At 37.0% G+C, this 23,743-nt stretch overlaps 4 protein-coding genes across 4 annotated transcripts; 2 read left to right on the top strand and 2 right to left on the bottom strand.

Moving 5' to 3' along the window:
• Positions 1-527: 527 nt before the first annotated feature.
• Positions 528-1,930, bottom strand: LOC108855542 (protein MIZU-KUSSEI 1). Its single transcript, XM_018629390.2, has one exon. The coding sequence runs from the start codon at positions 1,707-1,709 to the stop codon at positions 867-869; it is 843 nt and encodes a 280-aa protein (XP_018484892.1). The 5' UTR covers positions 1,710-1,930; the 3' UTR covers positions 528-866.
• Positions 1,931-4,485: 2,555 nt separating this feature from the next.
• LOC108855011 (G patch domain-containing protein TGH) lies at positions 4,486-10,226 on the top strand. Its single transcript, XM_018628699.2, has 16 exons — positions 4,486-4,657; positions 4,956-5,046; positions 5,126-5,220; positions 5,404-5,507; positions 5,835-5,896; positions 6,019-6,087; positions 6,291-6,442; positions 6,677-6,752; positions 6,832-6,918; positions 7,057-7,131; positions 7,226-7,373; positions 7,524-8,010; positions 8,138-8,419; positions 8,507-8,635; positions 9,022-9,198; positions 9,290-10,226. The coding sequence occupies exons 1-16, from the start codon at positions 4,523-4,525 to the stop codon at positions 9,944-9,946; spliced, it is 2,826 nt and encodes a 941-aa protein (XP_018484201.1). The 5' UTR covers positions 4,486-4,522; the 3' UTR covers positions 9,947-10,226.
• Positions 10,227-10,256: 30 nt separating this feature from the next.
• LOC108855012 (thymidine kinase b) lies at positions 10,257-11,443 on the bottom strand. Its single transcript, XM_018628700.2, has one exon. It carries the CDS (start codon positions 11,295-11,297, stop codon positions 10,416-10,418), a length of 882 nt encoding a protein of 293 aa, XP_018484202.1. The 5' UTR covers positions 11,298-11,443; the 3' UTR covers positions 10,257-10,415.
• A 3,377-nt stretch (positions 11,444-14,820) lies between these two features.
• On the top strand, positions 14,821-16,810 carry LOC108849664 (calcium sensing receptor, chloroplastic). The gene is given in 7 exon segments (XM_057006946.1): positions 14,821-15,163; positions 15,255-15,500; positions 15,605-15,797; positions 16,007-16,099; positions 16,102-16,147; positions 16,250-16,381; positions 16,466-16,810. Coding segments are annotated over 7 exon segments (1,164 nt in total). The 5' UTR covers positions 14,821-14,941; the 3' UTR covers positions 16,698-16,810.
• The last annotated feature ends 6,933 nt before the right edge of the window (positions 16,811-23,743 follow it).

The following is a 23,743-nucleotide window of genomic DNA, read 5'->3' as shown; positions in this document are numbered from 1 at the left end:
TACAATGATATGTCTGAAAATACCATGAAAATAAAACAAAGCAGAAGCTCCCTGGCATTTTTTAAAAAGTAAAGCCTTGAATCTAGGGAAAAGACTTACAATAGCAGTAAGGCACCATGACAGTAGTCTTGTATGTCGCCTGGTTCTGTAATTGACGATGATGCACTAAAGATTTGAAAATTTAATTTGATTGTACTACCTAAAAGCTAAATGCATAATAATTACACTGATCATTATCTCTCAGTGTGTGGAAGCTAGTAATCTCCTAATATAGGTGCAATGTTACAAAAATTAATAGATTGAATACGATGCCTCGTTATATTCAATACACGTACACTTCATAAATGTATGGTCCAAATGGTCCATACAATTCAGTTTATTACTGTATTATTATTGTTCTTGGATCAGAGAATATCAATGATGATTTTACACTTTAAAGCATAATTTAGTGACAAAGATACTAATGGAAATGTGAAACAAATCAAGACTTTAATCATTATGATTCTACAGGCTGGGCGCCCCCATGATAACATAAACATTTTTAAAACAACAAAGAGATTACACATTTTTTAAAAGCGAATTTTATACATTTACAAGTCCTCCAGCTCCATATACCAAAGTTTAAAACCTTCTAATCCCACCTCCCCAAAAAAAAAAAATAATAACTTGCTCTAACCCATGATCAATCGATCGATCACGTTCACATCGACGAGAATACGGTTCTCGAGTATTAGACATAGCTAATTTAATTTCCCGAAAGAACCACTTAACCGACTATTTAAAGTAACTAAACCGAAGTTATCTTACTTAACCGTAAAACCTTCCTCTCAGGTAGAGGCTTCGGTAAGATCATCTTCTCGTCTTCATCAGATTCTGAGTAGATAGATACTAAGCTCAGGAGCTCCATTGCTATCAGGATTCATCATATAGAAGGCCTCCGAATCACGAGACCCCACGACCCGCTCGAACTTCGCCCTCATGTACATTATATCACCACCGCCACCGCCGCCGCCGGATGTCTCCTCCGTCTCCGGCAAAACTCCGGCGCCCATGGAAACCATCTCGAGCGCCTTGAGAACTTTCTTCTCCTTCTCACCGCACTCCCTCCTCGTCGCGAACCCGCACTTTTTCCCGTTGCAGTAAGTCCTCCACATCGGCTCCTCCACCAACCGCCGCGGAATCGTCTTATCTCCTCCGCCGCCGCGACGGCGGCGAGTCTCGCTTTCTCCTCCTCCTCCTCCTTCCTCCTTGGCCTTGTCGCATTCCAGAGCGATCCTCACGAGACCCGAAGCCATCTCCTTGACCAGTCCGCTGATCGGAGTAGCGAGCTCGATGAGAAACGCCGGAGGGGAAGTCGGATCTTTCTGGACAGAGAAATGCACGTGCCCGCGGCGGGACCCGAAGAGCGTGCCCACGACCCGTGACCCGAGTCCGGAGTTGTTGCCGGGTCGGGCTCTGCTGCTGAGGGAAGCGATGACCGAACGGAGACGAGAGACGGCGAAAGATTGGAGTTTTCTTTTGGGAGTGATGACAGTGGAGGAAGATGATGAAGAGGAAGGATTGTGTTTGGGTTCGGAAAGTGGTTTGGTGCTGTCGGGAAGAGGGTTATGGGAAGAAACGTCGTCGTTTTCGTCTGATCCGACTTTTCGTGTCCAGTGGAAGCTGTTGTGTCTCTTGGAGGTGAAGTCATCTGAGTTTGGTTTCGCCATTGAAAGAAGCTGAAGCTTAAGGAAAGAGAGAGAGAGGTGAGTATGTGGTTATGGATGAGCTGATGATCAAAGTAGCTGGTGTGAATTTAACTTCAGGGTTTGGTCTATTTGGTGACTCTCTCTCTATCTCTGTCTTTGGTCTTTTATCTCTCTCTTGTCGCTGTGGATGTATTTGTGTGAGAGAGAAGATATTGATAATACATCGACAGAGAACGAGGACCTACCAACTCATTTTGTATAAGATTTTCTAGAAAATAAAGGAGAAAATAATAGTTTCGTTTTGTGTGTAGATTTGTCTTTTGCTTTTTCTAGTTCAATATAGGTGTCAAGTGATTCAACTTGGGATTAATTTTAGCCCCAAAAAGAAAAATATATAAATCAAAAGAACAATTCATCCACTGAAGAAGAAAAGAATAAAATGAATTTTGTTTCTCTAATGATCTACTTTGTCTTTATTGTTTCCATTAGTCCCACTAATACCTACTACTACCGCGTTAATCTTACTGCTTAATACTCCAGATAAAAATGTACGGTGGTGAATGTAGTAGTAGTCTTTAATAAGGAATGTGTATATTTGTTTGTTTTTGTTTTATTATTTGGCTTTTGAGATATTTGTTTATTGCTAACAGAGAATAACTAGGATTGTGTTTTTGTTGAATACTTTGGGAGAAACACGAGAAGATGACAAAGGAAAGGAATCTGGGAGACAAAGTGTGTTTGTTGTTTCATTTTCGATGTGGGGTTATCACAAAGAGCCTCATTTTGTTTGACTCCTCAGTCCTCCTCTCTTTTTGACCTCAATCTTTTTACACAGTAAAAAAGTGTTTAGTACATTATCTATCCTTCTTTATATCAAATCTTCATTCTACATACAGTCTCTCTAATCATATTTAAAAATGTTTTCAAACAGATTTTCAAATGAATCGATTTGGAAGAAAAAAACGTTAAGAGAAACAGAAATAATTTAATGTTAGTTAACATAGGATAGATTCCAATTCAAACCAGCTTTATGTGATTATTGAAGATGTGCTTTTGTATCTTTCCAGAACTTTTAAAAGCTAAGTAACAAACTATTCGGGTAACTCTTTTCAAAGTATTTAGCAGCAGAATAAATTTTATTTATATCTAGTAGTAAGGAAAGTAAAAAGAAAAACAGTTGTTGTCTTGTTGACACAAAGAAGAAGAGTAAAGAACACTCGAGAACTCAAATAATTTGACACAGACGGATCGAAGTTTTATCTTAATTAGTTCTTCTGTGGCGGTTTACAAGATTTTCATTAGAAAAATATTCTAATTGCAAACAAGTAACTACAAACTGCTTGTATAAATTTTCATGGACCAAAGTTCAATCCCATCACTAAATCACATAAATTTACAAGAAGACTCAATATAGTTGGAAGATATGTGCTTTGGTTGTTTCTCAAGTTCATATAGAACAACCTTTCATCCTAAATTTTTTTATTCTTCAAGAACTTCGAGTCTTTGTCTCAAAGCAAATGGATTTCATCAATTATTTTGGTTCAAGTCATTATGTCTAGTATTATTGTGTATGGTGTAAGTACTTTACTGGAAAGTCTAATGTATTCAACTATTCATGAATGATGGGTGACATTTTTCATCTACTAATGTTTTTGAATAGTTTCGATTCAGTACGAAATATTCTCAAACAAAGACTGGTGCGACGTGCCATTGAGGGGCATACAACATTCGACAGGCTTTGTCTTATATCGATGAATAAACGATATTCCTAGAAATAAACAATGTGCAAAAATGTATGAAGTTGTATAGTTTGGTTTATTGACGTCATAAAAAGAGAGAGAATGAAATAGGTCCGTTGTGATGCTAGTTGTTGTCGGGTGCAGAGTAAACAGAGATCTGCGAACTAACACGTCACTCCCGGTGATGGTCCTAGTGACCAAGTACCTTGCCCTTCTCCGAACCACACACTCCATATGATATGCTTCATGTGCTTCGATGATATCACTCGTCAGTTTTTATTACTCAATTATAGTAAGAAAGTCGTAACATGTCTATACAGTGACTGTAAGAAGACAAAAACATACGAACAAATAATTGAGCAATACTTTTTTTTATATTTATACAACAAGATACCACATGACTTTCTTTTTGACCAACATGCGATACTTTCATTAATAAGACTTGAACAAGTCCATGGTCAAAACCAATGTTGAGCAACATGTAATACTTTCACTAATAAGACTTAAACATGTCCATGGTCAAAAGTCAAAACCTAAATGAGATGATGATATACATGCGCTAGAGTTTCATAAGACTTGAGCATTGTGTTCCATTTTCCACAAGAATCATTTAAGTTTCAGTTCTTGTTGGTATTATTCAAAAGTGTGATTGTTGATTGAGCTTTGGCTGCTTGAATAAAGAAGTAGCCTAATTTTATCGTGTAAATACCCAAAATTTTGGAGAGGCCACATATATGAATCTTGTGATCCAAGAAGACTAGTGCATAGGGTCATGACATGTGAAAACAAGGTCTTGTAGTAGTTCATCAATACGAGCTTTGTTTCATCCTCGAGTTTCCCTAGTTAGAATGTCGGAGACGATGGGGTCTTTGTCTTCAGAGGAATAGAGAGGTTTGGGAATAGTTTCAGGGCAAATCCAGGAGTCGGACCAAAATAATTAATTAGTCTTTTTAGTATAAAAACAAAACAAAACTATAATGGGCCAACTAATTGGGCCAAGCCAGGCCCATATTTATCCCCCTTGATCATGATTCTCGACACTCTGATTCAGAATTGTTTTTTCTTTCTCTCGGTGGCGAACGAGAGAGAAAGAGAATGGGGTTAGACGAGGATGATTTCGTATTCCTTGGGACGCCGATAGAGCGCGAGGACGAAATCGCTAGCCGGAAGAAGAAAGCAGTGGCGGGGGCTTCAGGAACCCTAAAAACTCTCCCTGCTTGGAAGCAAGAGGTGAGATAATTTTGATTCTTCTTCTAGTCATCGTCTCTTTAGTTACTGCTAATGAATAGATGAATCAAGGCATAGTGAGAACCGCTTTGTCCATGTTGAATGTCTCTACTCCAGCTGGTTTAGTAACCGAGAATCATGTTTATTCGAAATCGATATGTTATCTGAGATTTTGTTATTTGTTGTCAGATTATGTTAATGTATGTATGAATAGTTATTAGATTGATTATCTGCACCTTTCCAATATATTTGATTATATTCTATGGAAAGCTGCTAATATTTTGAAGTTTTACATGCTCAGGTGACTGATGAAGAAGGGCGGAGAAGGTTCCATGGAGCATTTACTGGTGGATATTCTGCTGGTTATTACAATACAGTTGGGTCAAAAGAGGGTAAAATTTGAAAATTAGTTGGGTGGTTTTTAGTTTTTCATCTGTAATTTGCTGTTTACAATCTGAGTTTGAACTTCAGGGTGGGCTCCACAGTCGTTTACGTCGTCAAGGAAGAACAGAGCTGGAGCGAGACAGCAAAGTATTTCAGACTTTTTAGATGAAGATGAAAAGGCGGTATGTTTTCATATGCTTCTCCTTGTTAGATTCGTTAAAGCTTTATTTCAACTCATTAATATGTTTTAAGCTCGTCAAAGTTTTATTACCGTGTATTGGGTAACACTTCTTCTGTGGAAGACGTCAAAGCTCGTCAAAGTTTTATCACGATGTTAAGCCACTTTAATTGCCCTTATGTTTCAGGAGTTTGAGGGCCAGTCACTGTCTGCAAGCTCACAATTTGACACGTTTGGATTTACAGCAGCCGAACATTCTCGCAAGCAAGCTGAGAAGGAACAGCATGAAAGGTCTCTCTATACTCTGTGTTTTTCATGCATTGTTAAAGGCTTATAGCCTGATCAGAATTCAAATTTGGATCAGATTTTCCTCTCTTTCTTATTTATCTTTCTACTACACGGTGTAATCATCTGGATTCTGGAAGTTTCCTAGGACCTATGTTTAGGGTTTTTTTTCCAGGGTTGCTTCTTTTTTATTTGGCTGAGTAGTCAATTTTAGAGATTGTGTGATAGTCTAATAACGATAAGTTAGGAAGTTGCTATAACTTAAGGTTCCTTTTCTTCAATTAAGTTGGCTATGAAGTTAATATCTGTAACAACTTCTTAACTGTATCACAGGCCATCAGCGATTCCTGGCCCAGTTCATGACGAACTTATTGCTCCAGCTCCGGAATCAATTGGTTAGTTTCGAAAGCCTCTTTTAGATTTGCAAGACCTCCCCTTTATCTGTTCTCTTTATATTCTCCAGTGCATTAGTTAAAGAATCCTGATCTCACACATTTTCTTCTTTCATTTATTTCAGGGGTCAAACTTTTGTTAAAGATGGGATGGCGACGTGGTCATTCAATAAAGGATGTGCGTGCTAGTTCAGGTTTGAACTTGTTTAACCTGTATTAATCCATAACTTTCGTTTGTGCACCCATTGGTTTTGCGTGCCCAGTACCTTTTCATCTTGGAAATTCACAGATTGGACTCTGATTTTTTTTTCTTTCTTTTGATTGATTTTACTCCTAAGTCTGCGTTTTCAGTTTGTTAATCCATGTACTTTACATGTTTCTCTTTGATACGGTGCAGATGCTCGTAGAGAAGCTAGAAAAGCATTCTTAGCCTTCTCCGCTGATGAGAATACTAAGGAATCTTCGGACTCACTGGTTTTGGAGACTGAAGCGGAAACTTCTCTGGGTCCACAGTTCAGTGAAGATATTAAATTTTCTGAAACCACACCTGTGAGTCAACTTTCTAGTTTCTCTTTGAAAATGAGCTGTATGCTGTTGATTGTAATTGCTATTGGGGTCATACATCTTTTATTCATATTTTTTCTTGAACTTTCCAATCTAAATTTCGTATCAGAAGAAATTTTGGGACTGTTAATACAGCTTCGTATCTGTTGCACAAGTTCTTTAGACCCTCAGATACTTTAATTTATGATGATTCTCTTTGTGCCTTCATTTTTATTGCAGGTATATGTTCTCAATCCAAAGCAGGACCTGCATGGTTTAGGATATGATCCTTTTAAGCATGCTCCTGAGTTTAGAGGTATGTAGTTTGGACCTTTATGATGTTTTTGCTGTCAGAGCATTCTTTTCATTAATTTGCATTTTTTTCTAAATTGTAGAAAACAAAAGATCTCGCTTGTCCGCCAGTAAGGAGACTGGCAACAGAAAACCTTTGTCAATGAAGGAAAGTCTTTTCGGACCAAAATGTGAGATCTTGACTTACCATTTGTCATTATTTCCTCTTCTTTGCTTAAAGACACGTAAATGCTGTATTGCATATCTGTATTGCCAGATTTTGGTTGCCATTATTGTGAGGGTGTTGCTAATATGAGTTTAACAATCAGCAGGAAAGCTTGCTCCTGGTTTTGGCATTGGCGCACTTGAAGAGCTTGATATCGAGGATGAAGATGTCTATACTGGTAAGGACAGATTTGGTATTTCGCTAATCATGGTTGTTTTAGTTATAAGCGCATACGTATCTCTTTGGGTTTTAATGTATTCCATTTCTTTCAGGATATGACTTTGATCAGACTTATGTCATAGAAGATGAACAGCCAGCAAGACCGAGCAATGACAACAATACACTTAGGTTAACCTCAAAGGAGCATAACGTTCTGCCTGGTTTTGGAGCTGCTTCGAATTCCGACTACAGTGTAGAAAGGTATAACGAATTATTATTCTTTAACACAATTTCATCTCACTTTTGCACGTGTAGTGGAGATGTTTCTCTCAGACTTTTCTGATTACAACGATTTACTTTCATCTGCATATTACTAATTATCACATCATCTTGTTTTTATATATTTACTAGATTTGCTCCTCCAAAAATCCCAAAGGACTTTGTGGCCCGCCATAAATTTTCTGGTCCCCGGGAGGCTGAAACTAAGCCAACTGCGTCTGCTCCTCCAGATGTTCCTCCCCCTGAAGATAAGAATCTGAAACTTCTGATCGATGGCTTTGCAACATTTGTTTCCCGCTGCGGGAAACTGTACGAGGATCTTTCTAGAGAGAAGAACGAATCAAATCAGCTGTTTGATTTTCTTCGGGGAGGTAGCGGTCATGAATACTATGCAAGAAGGCTGTGGGAGGAGCAACAAAAGCGCAGTGGTCAAAGTAATCTACAATTAGATGTTAAAGTCCTCCCAAGCGTGCAAAAGATGACTGCAGAAACGCGTGGTAGCTTATTAGGGGAAAGGCCTTTACAAAAAAGTAAGAAAGAACCTGAAACTTCTTCTTCTGGAGGATCATTCCAATTCCCGACCAATCTCTCTGACACATTCACCAAATCAGCTTCCTCTGTAAGTAAACTGCTTTACGCCTTGTAAGAAATTAGCCTGACTACACTTTGTAGATGTGTTTCAAGGAAGTCATCTGCCTTTCTTTTCCTTTCACTAACATTTTAGGCTTGTTTTACTCTTGAAATAGCAAGAGGCAGCAGATGCTGTCAAGCCTTTCAAAGATGACCCGGTAAAACAAGAAAGATTTGAGCAGTTTCTCAAGGAGAAATACAAAGGAGGTTTACGTACAACAGACTCCAACAGATTCAACAGCATGTCGGAATCAGCTCGTGCTCAAGAGAGGCTGGACTTTGAGGCTGCAGCTGAGGCAATTGAGAAAGGGAAAGCTTACAAGGAGGTCAGACGGGCTACCGAACGGCCTATCGACTTTCTTGCCGGAGGGCTGCAGTTTACTTCTGGTGGAACAGAGGTATGTCTACAGAATCTTCATTGCGTTTGTTCTGTGCATTGGGGGTTCTATGCTCATATGTAAAAATTGGTTTTTTTTTTGTAACAGCAAGTTAAAGACACTGGAGTAGTAGACATGAAATCAAGTAAAACATACCCTAAAAGGGAGGAGTTCCAATGGCGTCCTGCACCTCTCCTTTGCAAACGTTTTGATCTTCCTGATCCGTTCATGGGAAAGGTAAATAAGTGGTTCCTGGCTTTCTCCTTCTGGAATGTCATTTAGACTAGAAAATTAATTTTCCTATAATGTCTTGTTGTGGAAGCCAGATTTTTTGGTGAAATTTTGCATAAACATGAACACAGTAGTCACACTAAATGCAATTTGATGTGATAAAATATACTAAACAATGAATGATGTGCGTGTTGATATAAATGACAGAAAGATAGTAAGAAACTCTGCTTTCAACTTGATCTCTGTTTGGTTAATTTTGTCACAATAAAAAGGCTCATTGTATTTTTTACTTATAGGATCCCTTCAAGGGGTACATTATGCGATTTTCAGTGTCATGTTTTTGCTCATTGATGTTTTATTTAATCTTATACGTTTTCCCTTCAATTTTACAGCCGGCAGCTGCTCCGAGAGCAAGAAACAAAATGGATTCTCTCCTATTCTTGCCGGATACAGTGAAAGCTGCACCTGGATCGGGAGCAGGCCAAGTCTCTGATTTAGAAGAACCTAAGAAAGAGCCTGAAGTCGAGGTAGAAGTGGAGAATGTGGAGAGACCTGTTGATCTTTACAAGGTAAAACGGGTGTCTTACTGTCTTGTCTGGGAAAGTTTACGCCAACCCAATTTTGATCAGTCGATTAATATCCGGTTACGTTCACTTGTAGGCTATTTTCTCTGATGATTCTGAAGATGACGAAGAACAACAACAACCTATGAATGGAAAGACAGGAGATGGTCAAGAAAAGAAGAATGAAGCGGCTGCAACAACATTAAACCGACTGATAGCTGGTGATTTTCTAGAATCTCTAGGGAAAGAACTAGGTTTCGAAGTACCTTCTGATACCCCTTCGGAAGGAACCAGGCCAATGGTAGCAGATATTAAGTCCAAAGGCAGATCAGATGCATCTTCCGAGACAAGACCTGGATTGAATGAGAAATCGGAGGAGAAGAGGAGCAGCGTCAAACTCGTGTCTGAAGAAGAAAAGAGTACACAGAAGGGAGAGATATCGCCAAGAAACTGGAGTGGTAGAAACGATCTATCTTCGAGCGAATCCTCAGGAGATGAACGGAGGAGAAAACGTTCCAAGAAGGATAGGCATAGAAACTATGATTCAGAGAGCGACTCGTCCAGTGACTACCACAAACGGGATAAGCATGGCTCAAGATCAAGAAGAAAGCGGAGAGAATCTTCTAGAGAGAAGAGAAGTAGCCACAAGAAGCATTCAAAGCATTACAAGACCAAGGATTCTTCTTCCTCACGGTACAGCGCGGACGAAGAACGGAAAGAGTCAAAGCGGGAGAAGCGGAGGCGAAGAGACTGAAACCAAATAAGAGCCATTGGCTGGCTTAACACAGGAAAGAAGATCAGAACACTTGCATACATCAATATTGTGAACAATGAAACACCATGGAATCCGAGTTATGCAATGAAAGATCATCTGCACTGTCTTGATGGTCAAGGTGGTATATCAAATGATAACCTTAGTAGCAGTCCCGGAGATTAGTTTACATATGATACGGTTGTTTTTTATTACTTATGATTGATAAACAATTGTTAAATCTTGTTTAGCCTTTTATTTGACTTATATTGTTGATCAACCATTCAACCTTCAGTTAAATACGTGTAAGGAATGTCTGTAGGAACAAAAGTTTTATAATTAAAATCACTGATTAAGCTAATAAGTGGTACATCACATTTTCAAGGAAGCTAAACATTTGGTTCTTCTCTAAAAGCCTCTAACGCTATCAGGAAGGCTTTTGAATCAAACTCTACACAACGCAATACGCGGATTAAAACAAAGGGGAGAGACTACTCGTTGCTTCTAAACCGCGTTGCGTTGCATCTCGTTGGGAAGAAGAAGCATCCAAAACGGCACGAGCGGTCTCCAAAACGCCTTGACCGCTCACATAATGACTCCGACACACAGGCATATAAACCTCCGCTCCACCAATCAACTCCGTCTCCCTCTCCTCGGTCTTCCTCAGCGTAAACGAAGCCCTCTTCCCACACACCTCACACCTCGACGCCAGCTTCGTAACCGTATCCGCAATCGGAACCAAATCCAGCACCGAACCGAAACTCCTCCTCAGATAATCACCGTCCAACCCCGCCACAATAACCGTTTTACCCTCCACGTCAGCGGCCTCGCGGCAAAACTCCACGAGGTCCCCGAAGAACTGCGCCTCGTCGATCCCGATCACGTCCAACCGATTCCTATACGCGTCGAGACCGAATCTCTCCTTGAAGGAGGACAGATCCGGAAGCGCCCAGCAAGGGAACTTCTCTCCGTCGTGAGTGACGATCGACTCGGCGCAGTACCTGTCGTCTTTATCCGATTTGATCACGGCTACCCTCCTCCCGCTCTCCCTCTCCGAGAGGATCCGACGGAGGAGGGTCGTGGTTTTCCCGGAGAACATCGGACCGACGACGACGTGTATCTCCCCGGGAGGAGGAGGAGCGGAGAAGGGCTTGGATGCCGCCGTATGTAGCTCCCGGCGTTGTGAAACCGAGGAGCGATGATGCGAGTTGGTGTTGTTGAGCGCGGCGGCGGCGGGAGATGTGAGAGGAGGATAACGGGAGGCGCGGAGAGCTGTAGAGAAGAGGGAAGGTTTGGTAGGGAGATGAAGAGAGAAGAAGAAGGGAGGAAGAGATGGAGAGATTAATGTTCTCATTTGAAGTAGTAGCAAGTACAGAGCAGCCGCAGGGACTTTACGCGCAACTCCTAGGGTTTAAGCAGAGATACTGAAGCGAGCGAGAGTGAGATTTTGTATGATTCAGTCACAAATGTGTGATTGACCCTCTATCTCACTATGTGATGAGACAGTGACTGGGTCTCGAGTCCATGGGCCAAATCTTTGGTTCAAAGACGTTCTTGACTTTTGGGTTTGGATTTATATTACTAGTTTTTTTTCTCAAATAGCATATGCAATTTTTTATTACTAATGTACAATTCAAAATCATAAGTACTGAATATAGTGAGTTGACCAAGGCAAAAATATGAAAATTCTGGATTAGTTTAGAGAATATGAAAAATGGCAAAACTTTAGAGTCAAGCTTGATGCCAAAATAGACTGATTTTTTTTTGTATCTATATATTTAAATTAAGTTATGATTGATAGAAATATTATTTTGAAGAGCAACTCTATCTTACTATTGATTTTATATTTAATCATTACATAATTGACTAGAAAATAAAAGTAACACAAAAGATGGATTTTAATAGAAATCATTTGATTTTGCTTTTTATATATAATGTAGAATCATTCATCCATCTCCTAAATATTAATATTTCTTTTCATTTTAATCTATATTATAAAACAGAAGAAAAAAAACTGAAAAAGGTTTGACAGTAAAAAAAGAAGTTTTGAAGAAAGAAAACATGGGAATATTTGTCTTTCCAGTCAAAATTTAAATGACCAAAAGGACAAAAGACGAGGAAGAGAAAAGTGAGCAAAATGTACGGCAAAAAGGATAAAACGGTGAGTCATCAGATTCCCTTTCCTCCTTTCAAATTCGGTGGTTGTTGGTCTCTTTGTGTTGTGTTACTCTCTACTCTCTCACATGCATGTATGTAATGTAACTACGCCTCTCCCTCTCTATATATAATAATACTAGAGGCTCGTGGATATATACATAACTACAATATCTACCTCTCTCTCTCATTTTTTCTACTTTCCAATCAATGATTAGTGTTCATCACTTATTATCTCAGATCTGTGAATTTTTATTATAATCTGCTTGATTTACGATTCTTTTTTTCTTGTTGTTATCTTGGATTCTGGTTTGGCGAATATGATGAAAGCTGAAGTCGCTGGAGGCAGCGGTTCATCGATCAATTCCTGTGAATAGTGATGTTGGAAACAATTTTACTTGGAAAGCATGAATCGATCGATAAACCTCTGCATCCAGTGCTTCTCCTTCCTGATTTGTCTTATATTTAATCTACTTTTAATCTAACTATGAACATGAGCATGAGATAAAGATACTCAATTCAAAAAGAAAAAAAAACTCTCAGCTGATATCTAAAATTTATGTCAAAAAGTATTATTATTACTTGTGGATCTTAGCTTCTGAGAACGTCTCGGAAAACTAAACCAAGACAAATTTTTTTTTTTTTTATATATATACAAAAAATGTGAATTTTTTTTTTTGGAGGACTTTTTGCTTATGATTCTTGTCTCTTTAAAAGTTTTGTTTTTAGGTAAAAAAAAAAGGAAATCAATCTTGTTGTTTTGTTTGTAGATGTACTTGCTGTGTCCACCATGAGTTCATACTTTTTTGCTAAATTGTAAATGTCATTACCATGAGTTCATACGAGTGACATCTAACCATGTACTTATTATGTTTGATGACAACTTCCTTGTTTTAAAATTTTTCCCCCGCATGTTTTAATGATAATGTTAGTAGCTTGTTTTCTTCATCTGTTTTTGAACCAAGGTCCTGAATCTGCTGCTGATGGTGATGAATTGATGATGGTAGTTAGTTTTTTTTTTTGTTTCCTAAGAACTCTGTAGACTCTCGCCTCTGGTTTTGCTCCTGCTTTTTTTGTACATGAAGATGACTGTGATGTAATGTGTTCCCTGTTGAGGTTTTGATGCAATGTGTGACTTTTTTATTTCCCACTCTGGTTCTTTAATCCGACATGTTACCTGAATGTTGCCTTACTTGAGCACCCTTGCTTTTTTAATTTATTTCTTGTCTAATGACAAAAGAACCACACAGAACACTAATGTTACACATGGAACAGTTAACACAAAACGTTGGTAAATCGTGTAATTTAGAGAACGTAATAATCCTTTTTAGTTAGGATCGTAGTGGGTGGCATTCAGTGATTAAAAACAGTCTAGAGAGACGTGCTACTTCTAGTTCCTTTTGCACTAGCTTCTGTTTTGAAACATTAAAGTGGGAATATAGTTCGCTTCCTAAACTTTTGTGACATACATCTGTTGGAAAAGACACTTTTGTTTGTTTGTCATTGGTGTTCCTTGTGTCCATTTTTCTCTGCCCTTCTTTGGCAGCACAGGAAAAAGATGATGGAATCTGGTGAAATGGATGGATTCCTGAGCTCGTGGTTTGAAAATTCCTTGGAGCAAACTTCAAATGGTAACAAAATTCCATTCTCAAATTAGGTAAGAAAAGGAGAATCTTGTTCTTTAGGATCAACACTTGTGATCTTTTCTTAGATGGCCGCCCCCCCCCCCCCCCCACCCCCCCACCCACACCCCACCCACTGGAAGGACATGTGAAATAGTGTTATTTCTCCTGGTGGTGGTGCTAAATAGAATTATGTAATATCACTTCCTAGGCTTGTTTATCTAAAAGTTCGTCTGGGGAAACATTTGATAAGAGTTTGATTCTAATATGTGAGCTTGTGTCTTAAGGTCTACTTATGGTGATACTATACACCTTATGGAAAACAATATCTATAAATGCTATGGGAGCTTGTTATCTGGTGTGTTTTTGCTCATCTTCCTTCAATCATGGGCAAGTTATTATGAATAGGAAATATATGATTTTTTTTTTAAATAAACCAAAGTAAGTTTTGATTTGATTTGATTTTATCACTAGTATTGAACAAGTGTGGTTACTTGTCTAGCATGCTAACCAAAGCAGGAGAAAGAAACCTAAAACGAAATCAGTTAATCATTGAGATATTTGGTGTTTGTGTGGGATGAAGTTCAACTTTTTAATTGTTTGTTATACCACACCGCTTTGATTGTAACACATTTGACGGTTGGAGAGTGAACCAAAACCGTCAAATTGCAGTGTACATATTGTTTTCGTCCGGTTTAATTGTGGATGATAGTCCAATCGATTAACTAAAAATTCATTAATGTTTTTTCACCACGCAGAAATGTCTAGTTTCTAGCCATAATATGAATTTTTTTTTAACTGGAGAAAAGGAAAAAATAATCGTCTGGTTTAATTCGTTTGTTCCAAATCATAACCATTTTAAACCGGCTATATTTAAACCGGTTCAACTTGACCGGTTTCTTTTACAGTACTACACTACTACTGTTCTGTACTAGCATAATCAAAAAGCAACGATTCTGATTCGGATCGGTAATGACTGGCTCAGCTTGCACAACCAACTGCCACGTAGGACTAGTCTGACCAATCAAACACCATCATTCAAATCCTCTATCGTTTTTCTTCAAGAAACGCTCATAACCATTAACTCAGTCTCCACTGTTTTCTTAAATGTATTTATAATCTTCCGTAGCTGAAGAAACAGTTTGCAGACAACATAAAGTCTTTGTCTTCTTCTCTCTGTCACATTGATTTGTGAAAAAGAAGAGTGGCAGAGAAGAAACCCATGGCTATGGCGGAGATGGCAATGAAGTCTTCAGTAACTGCAAACCTCACTATTCCTCCTTCTTCCTCTTCTTCGTCTTGTAAGAAGCGAGTGAGGCAAATCTCTGTCGCACTTCCAACAACAACCTCAATCTCTCTTCTATCCGTCTTCTCATCTCCTCCTCCTGAAGCCAAAGCTGCCGTTTCCATTTCCAAGGACCAGATCGTCTCCTCTCTCACTGAAGTAATTATTATTCAATGATCAAATCTCAATTTAGTTTTGAAAACTCTTTTTTTTTTTTCTGAAGAACTCTTTATTTGTCTTAAAAAAACAGGTGGAGAAAACAATCAACCAAGTTCAAGAAACAGGTTCGAGTGTTTTCGACGCAACGCAGCGTGTTTTCCAAGTAGTAGGAGACGCACTCAAACCAGCCTTGGACACTGCTTTGCCCATCGCGAAGCAAGCCGGAGAAGAGGCTTTGAAGCTTGCCACTCCCGCTTTCTCAGAGGCTTCCAAGAAAGCTCAAGAAGCAATGCAAAGCTCTGGTATCGATGCGGAGCCCGTCTTTAATGCTGCAAAGGTCAGATTCTTTTTTTATCATTTAGAAAACTCAGCAACTCTTTACGTTTTCGGTGGGAACATGAATTATAAGTTTTTGTGGGGGTTTTCGTTGGTGTGTACTAGACAGTAACAGATGTGGCCCAACAGACAACAAAAGCTATCGAAGTTGCTAAGCCCATTGCTTCATCGACCATGGAGACGATATCTTCAGCTGATCCTAGTGTCATTGTTGTTGCTGCTGGCGCTGCGTTCATTGCTTACCTTCTCCTTCCTCCTGTTTGGTCTGCTATATCTTTTAACTTCCGCGGTTACAAAGGTAAAAAAAAGTCTTAAATAACTTTATACATTTCATCTTGAGAATAACATAACAAGTGTTTTTTAATGAAATATAATGATTTTAGTGAAATATAATGAGTTTTTTTTTTTAATTGGTTATTGGTGATCTGTTCTTAGCTAAGAGTCTAATTCAAGTTAGCAAAAAGTTGAGTTTTTAACTCTTGTGTGATGTGGTTTGTGGTTTTTAAGGTGACCTCACACCGGCACAAACACTTGATCTTCTCTGTTCCAAGAACTACATAATGGTGGATATAAGATCAGAGAAAGAGAAGGAAAAAGCTGGGATCCTCGTCTCCCTTCAAATGCTAAGAACAGTATGATCGCTATTCCGTAAGTCTTTTTGTCTTAACTTATGTTCTTAAATATGTTTTTCATTACAAGAACCAACCAAAACAAAAACAAGAAAACTCTGTTTCTTCTTCTGGTTATCAGAATAGAAGAGCTGCCGAACAAAGTAAAAGGAATTGTGAGGAACTCGAAACGTGTTGAAGCAGAAATAGCAGCGTTAAAGATATCTTACCTCAAGAGAATCAACAAAGGCTCCAACATCATCATCATGGACTCGTGAGTGTATTTTGTATTTCCTTGTTTTTTTACAAGACTTTTGTGGAATCTTTCTGGTTCATGTGATCTTTATTGGTTTCGTAGGTACTCGGACTCTGCTAAAATTGTGGCGAAAACCTTAAAGGTTCTCGGGTATAAGAACTGCTGGATCGTGACAGATGGATTCTCTGGTGGCAGAGGATGGTTGCAGAGCCGGTTAGGCACTGATTCTTACAACTTCTCGTTCGCACAGGTCTTGTCTCCATCGAGGATTATCCCGGCAGCTTCTAGGTTCGGTACTAGATCAGGAACCAAGTTCCTTCCTAGCTCGGACTGAAAACAAAGAAAAACAAGAGAATGTGTATCATTAGCTAAAGTGTTGTTTTTATATTCCTTTTTATTGTAAGATTAACTTTAATGATTTCAATAATAAAATCTATCCCAAGTTCATATCTAGATTTAGATTAATTCAACCCTAATATTTTCTAGAGTAGAAGAAAGATACTACTAACCTTGATCCATGCTTTCCTTTGTTTATTTGAATCAATTCATCAAATTGATTTTCTCCCCTTTAACCTTCTCTTTAGTGATTTCCTTGATGGATAAGAAATCCCAAACCTTCCTTAATCTCTCTTTAATAATCACTATTGTTATGGTGTGTCTAGAGACACTTTTTCTTACGTGAGTAAAAACTGATGTGCAAGTCAACTTTTATATTAATCAAAGGGATGCGTATTAATCAATGCAACTCTCCAACGCAACACTTCAATTAAAATAACTGCGCTAGTGCACCATAACGTAAAATCATATATTAAATCTTATGGTAATATATATTCCATTATTATTACCTTTGCATATATGTATATGATCATGAGATTAAAGACATTGACAAATACAAGGTAAAGTAGGAGGGTTATCAATACACCCGGATTCTAACTCATTAATCGAAACCGATCCATCACGGTATCGTCTTTTATATTAGAATCTGAAACATTAATATGAACTTGAACTTTATATTAAACCAATAAACACATAGGTCACATAGAATATAAAATATTCTTACATTCTCCCACTTGACCTTTGTGTTGCTTTAAGGGTTTAATAACTTTAATGTGCACTTTTACATCAAGTTCACTTTATCTTTACTAAAACTAGAACTGATCGAATCATGGCGGTTGTATGTCATTTAACCGACATAGTCCCTTCCATGTATCACAAACCAATTCTAACTTTATCTTATCCTTACATGAGATAAAACTTTATTCTCAAAATCTTTACAATATGTTATCTTTGAACCTTAAGTGTATACACATTCTTTAATGATAACATATTTACTAAATCAGAAACTTAACTTTAAGTGAATTCCTAGGTGTCCAATACTGAATGAGCATTCCATAAATATAATAGCAAGGCTTTATCTATAATATCCATACGCTCTAAACGGCCGTTGAACGCCTTGGATAGTAAACCTTTAGTTTGCAGATCCGCTATCATTATATCCTTTCTTATGTGCTCAAATGACACTCTATGTTTCTGAACTTCTTCTTTAACAGACAAGTACTCTCATTTAATGTGCTTAGCACCTTTCCAATACTTGTCATCATTTTCAAAAGAAGACAACTGCGAAATTATCACCATATCGTCTCAGCGGCTTGACTATAATTAATGTCGACAATCCAAAACCCTGAGATAAATTTCCGCAACCACTATTCATGAATTGTGACCTCAAAGCATACCACAATTCAACCTTAATAGTGGAAGTAGCAATGACAGACTACTTTCCACTTCCCTTTATATTGTTCCCTTGATTAATAGGAACAATAGCCAAACGTTGATTTTACCATCAACACATCTGGCATAATGTGAATCTGAATATCCAATAATCTTTAACCGATTGGATCTCTTTTATGTAAGCATGTTCTCGTTGGTGCCTTGCAAGTACCAGAAGACCTTTCTTTGCAGTGTTCCAGTGGTTCATTCCGGGAATACTTTCATATCGGCACAACTCTCCAGTATCAAAACTGATATCAAGTTGAATACATGTCCGATATAGTTCAAACTCCCAACCACTAATGTCTAAGGAAATCTATCTATTTCTTTACCCTCCAATTCATACTAAACTTATCCCCCTTCTGAATTGGAGCTATTCCTACGGAGCATTTTTTTTTATAAATAATATTATATCTCTCTAAAATTTTATTGATATATCGTTTCCGAGACAAACTCAACCATCATTGTGATCTAATGAAAGATTTATATTCTGATCACATAAGTTGTCTCCACATATCTTTCATTTCAAAGTTCTTAGAGAGATATTACTTTATATCACGTAACATGCCTATGTTATTTGCAGCAAGCAAAAATTACATCAACACATAAGACTAATACCACAAATCTACTCCCATTGACATTAATGTAGATACATTGATCAACGATCATCTCTACAAAACCATATGACGTGATGGTATCATTAACCTTCAAATACCATTGTCTGGAAGCTAGTTTTAGTCCATATATTGACTTTCTCAGCTTACACACCATATTTTCTTTTCATGCGGCCATGAAAACTTTATGCTGGTCATATATACTACTTCCTCAAGCTCTATATTCAGAAAAACGGTCAGACATCTATCCAGTGAAACTCAAGATCATAATGAGCCACCTAAGCCAAACAATTCTAAGAAATCCTTCTTTTAGACTAGAGAGAGGGTCTCTTTATAGTTAATGTCATCTTTTCTGGGTGAAACCTTTAACAACAAAGCGAGCCTTATATCTTTCAATATTACCTTTCGAGTTATGTTTAGTCTTAAAAACCCATTTACAATCAACGGTTTTGAAACCATTAGGAACTCTACTAAGTACCAAACTTTGCTATCACCCTTAGATCTATCTCCTTGCGGCATCAAAACTTTTCCAGAATTGTCACTTTCCATGGCTCTTTGGAATAAGATAGAATCTTCATATATGCTCAAGTCACATTCGTTTTCAATAGCAACTACATAATCATTAAATATGATAGATCTTCTTCCCTTTTCAGATCGCTTTAAAGTTACTTGTGGTTGACTATTCTTTACTTGAATTGTGACAGGTTCATTGACTATATATTTTAGCTAGAGAGATTGGTGGATCCTCATATTGTTCTAGTGTTTAGAAACAATTATCTCAGGTGCAACTTCAGGTGAAGGAACTTCAACCCCTATTTCATTAATGTCCACCCTTCTTAGTTCACCACTCCCACTAGTTTCACCATTTTCAATGAACCCAACTTTACCCGATTCAACTATTATTGTACTTTGGTTAGAACAATGAGAATTTTTACTCATTTGATTCTTTCAGGAGAGCCAATAAAATCCATTGACAGTCTTATAATCAAGTTACTTTTCATGTGGTTTATATAACCTTCTATTTGCTGTGCAACTCTTTACACGTAAATGCTTCTAACATGGTTTCCTTTCCGTCCACCGCTCATAAGAGATCTTATGAACTGTCTTTCTAGGACCCCGATTCAGCACATACACAACAGTTCTTAATGCAAATACCCACAATGAAAGGAGTGAAGAGTAATTACTTAACATGCTCATAACCATCTCTATTATAGTACGATTTCACCTCTCATCTACACTTTTCTGCTAAGGAGTATTAAGCATACTATGCACACTCTACTTTTAAGTAACTTTCCATAGAGCTCACCACCTCTATTAGATCTCACTACTTTTACTTTTCTATCTAGCTTCCTTTCCATCTTATCAGTGGACACCTTTAGGACATCCACAAACTTAGACATTTCATGCAGTAGATAAGTATATACATACTGTGAGTAATCATCAATAAAGGTGATAAGTTTCTTTTCACCGCTTCATGAAGTAGCATTGGAAGGGCCACATATATTGGTGTCTATTAACCTAAGAAGCTGAGTGCTTCTTGTGGCTGGTTTCTTTACAGTATGTTTCGTCTGCTTTCCTTTAATCCAGCCTATACATACATATAGGTCACTAAAATCCAATTGAGGATGAATTTCACTCTTCACCAACCTCATTATTTCTTTGGAAATGTGACCTATCTTTGATGCCACAAGAAACAAAACTTTCATTAGATGTGTTACAATTAATGCCTCTAACTTCAAACACCAAGTATTACTAGAAGTTTCAACAAGATTCCTTGCATAGCAAACAAAAACTTTAATGTTTACTTTCTTGTCGAAACAATCTTCTTTTTTCTTAGGATAATCATACTTGATGTGTCTTATTTTTATCGTAAAATAAACATTTTATTTCCTTTAGGATCTGACTGAGTCTTCTCAAGTAAAGATTGTTCTTTTTACTTGGGATTAGTTTGCTGCTGCTAGCTTTCCTAAGACCTATAAGGTTAGCAACTTGGTCTTTCATCTTTCTTAATATCCCTTCTTCTTGAATCAACATAGCATTTTTCCTAATGTTCCATTATCTTTACTGGTGTTGTAATACACCTGAAACTTACTAAACTCAAGAGGTATAGAGTTCATGATGAATTGGACCAGAAACTGTTCATGCACCTTTCCCAAGGTCTTTAACTTTACAGCCAGGTTAGATATGTGAATCACATGATCATGAACTTGGCTGGGACCAGTCAAACTTTTTCATGGTTAGCTCGTTTATGAGACTTCCTACATTTGACTTACAACCAAATCCCCTATAATCACTCCTTAAATCTATTCTATAAATTCCTTTTCATCTCTGTCTTAGGCATCAATGACTTAACCCTTTTTACCGTCATCAGCTTCATTAAGTTCAAACTCAGCCTATTAGATTTCTCTCATCTCTTATATACCGAGACTTTTCACATGCTGAGCTATCTACCATAATGGCTAAGGGCTCCCATCAATTACTATGGTGAAGTCTAATGTCATTACGCCCAGTGTAAACTGGATATTTTTAGACCACTCACCATTATTGAGTCCATCGAACTTTACGACAGAGTTATCAAATGCAAACATATTTGATGAAGCTGCAAGCTTTAATACATGCTTACTCTTTAATGCTTTGAAACTTTACTTCAGATTCTAGACTTAACATAAACTTTTAAGTTTGTATTTAAGCAACCTTTGGGCAATACTTAAACACAAACACTTTCAATGATGCTAAAAAAAAATACTTTAATAACTAATCATTTCAAACTCAAGTCAAATGGTATATTACCTTTGGGCATATATACTACCAACTTTAAATAAAAAAAAGACTAGTTCTTTTCATATTATTAACTATACTAAATGATCCACCTTTGAGTGATCTCCCAGAATATAGAAAATAAAATAATTAATCACTAAAACTTTAATGTCATTAGCACCTTTTTTATCATGATCAATCATATTATTATTAATTTTAATATTTATAAGTAAATAACAAGATCACTTTGGTGACTAACATGTTATAAACTATATAAACATTAAAATATTAATAGGTAAATACATCCTAATATTATGTTGATATTTCATAACATAATTTTCTATATTGTGTTAATATTTCATAACACAAATACCTATTAATAAAATGCAGCGGAAGCATTTTAACTAAATACCTTATATATAATATTTTAAATTAATAAAATAGTATTTAACCAAATGTGTTTCTAATACGGAACACTAAACCATATCAGTACATTAACTATTTGAATACTTCCATAAACTGTAACAGTTTATCAAATAATTAAAGAAAACAATTATATAACCATTCTATTATTCGTCACCTTTCGGCCAGTTCAATAGTGACCGTTCACACTATAATCTGCATTAACTGTCAACTTCACAAATTTTTTTTTGTTGGTGACTTTTTAGAGAAAAAAAACAGTATAACCGTTCACGTAAGTTCCAGAATCATGCATGCAATCAATTCCGTTTTCAGATTAAAGACCACAATGATTATTCTTTTCTGTATCTTAAATACTTAACCATTTTTGTCTTTTATGCTCTTTGATTTCACCGATTCTTTTTGATAATGAAACGGTTATGACTGTTGACATTGTTGACTGATTATTCAATTTACAAATCAACAACAATCCATTTATTCAACGATTGACACCTAAACCTTTTATGGCATCGTAAGATTCTAATGTTTCATACAATTATCATTTGTCTTTTCTTTTCTTCTTTACCGAAGAGAATCGGCAGAAAAGAACAAACCATAGACCATAATTTGATAATCATTGACTATTTATCTAAAGCAATCGTTCATGCATTGATTGAGTGTGTCATATCGTTATGTTCATTTACGATGCCGTACTTATATGCTTGATCATGAACGCACACTTTAACAAGTACCATACGTTTAAGTGTCATACGTTTAAGTGCGACGGATTATGCTAATCTCATGAACACTCTTTAAAATGGATGAAACCATATATATTCACAAGTACATGCGCCTAATGGGTAAATTAACTAAATCTAGAATGGCTCTGATACCACATGTAAGATTAACTTTAATGATTTCAATAATAAAATCTATCCCAAGTTCATATCTAGATTTAGATTAATTCAACCCTAATATTTTCTAGAGTAGAAGAAAGATACTACTAACCTTGATCCATGCTTTCCTTTGTTTATTTGAATCAATTCATCAAATTGATTTTCTCCCCTTTAACCTTCTCTTTAGTGATTTCCTTGATGGATAAGAAATCCCAAACCTTCCTTAATCTCTCTTTAATAATCACTATTGTTATGGTGTGTCTAGAGACACTTTTTCTTACGTGAGTAAAAACTGATGTGCAAGTCAACTTTTATATTAATCAAAGGGATGCGTATTAATCAATGCAACTCTCCAACGCAACACTTCAATTAAAATAACTGCGCTAGTGCACCATAACGTAAAATCATATATTAAATCTTATGGTAATATATATTCCATTATTATTACCTTTGCATATATGTATATGATCATGAGATTAAAGACATTGACAAATACAAGGTAAAGTAGGAGGGTTATCAATACACCCGGATTCTAACTCATTAATCGAAACCGATCCATCACGGTATCGTCTTTTATATTAGAATCTGAAACATTAATATGAACTTGAACTTTATATTAAACCAATAAACACATAGGTCACATAGAATATAAAATATTCTTACATTTATATCTCAACTTTGAGAGATCTTTCGATAAGATTTTCGAATTATTGTTTTGTCTTTTACATTGATGATCAGAAGTGGAACTAGCAAATTAAACAATGTTCAAAATCAAGCTGAATATCGCCTTTGAAAGAAATCAAATAAACAGAGATGACTGGGGCCTATAGTGAAGGTAGGAATAATTTGGGGTAAAATTGTAAATATAGGATAACTCAGGACTGTAGTTGTAGTTATACATAGACGCAACTAATCAGTTATCTCTTATCTGGCAGGGCTGTGTGGGG

Source organism: Raphanus sativus, chromosome 4 (genome assembly GCF_000801105.2).
Source record: "Raphanus sativus cultivar WK10039 chromosome 4, ASM80110v3, whole genome shotgun sequence".
In the NCBI taxonomy this organism is placed as follows: domain Eukaryota; kingdom Viridiplantae; phylum Streptophyta; class Magnoliopsida; order Brassicales; family Brassicaceae; genus Raphanus; species Raphanus sativus.
This window is presented reverse-complemented; position numbering and strand designations above follow the sequence as displayed.

Excerpts from the sequence above, each read along its gene's own strand:
- LOC108855542 (XM_018629390.2), bottom strand. The coding sequence starts at position 1,709 with ATGGCGAAACCAAACTCAGATGACTTCACCTCCAAGAGACACAACAGC.
- LOC108855011 (XM_018628699.2), top strand. The coding sequence starts at position 4,523 with ATGGGGTTAGACGAGGATGATTTCGTATTCCTTGGGACGCCGATAGAG. Across the intron at positions 5,508-5,834 it reads GAGAAGGAACAGCATGAAAG|GCCATCAGCGATTCCTGGCC; the intron begins GTCTCTCTATAC and ends ACTGTATCACAG. Across the intron at positions 5,897-6,018 it reads TCCAGCTCCGGAATCAATTG|GGGTCAAACTTTTGTTAAAG; the intron begins GTTAGTTTCGAA and ends CATTTATTTCAG.
- LOC108855012 (XM_018628700.2), bottom strand. The coding sequence starts at position 11,297 with ATGAGAACATTAATCTCTCCATCTCTTCCTCCCTTCTTCTTCTCTCTT.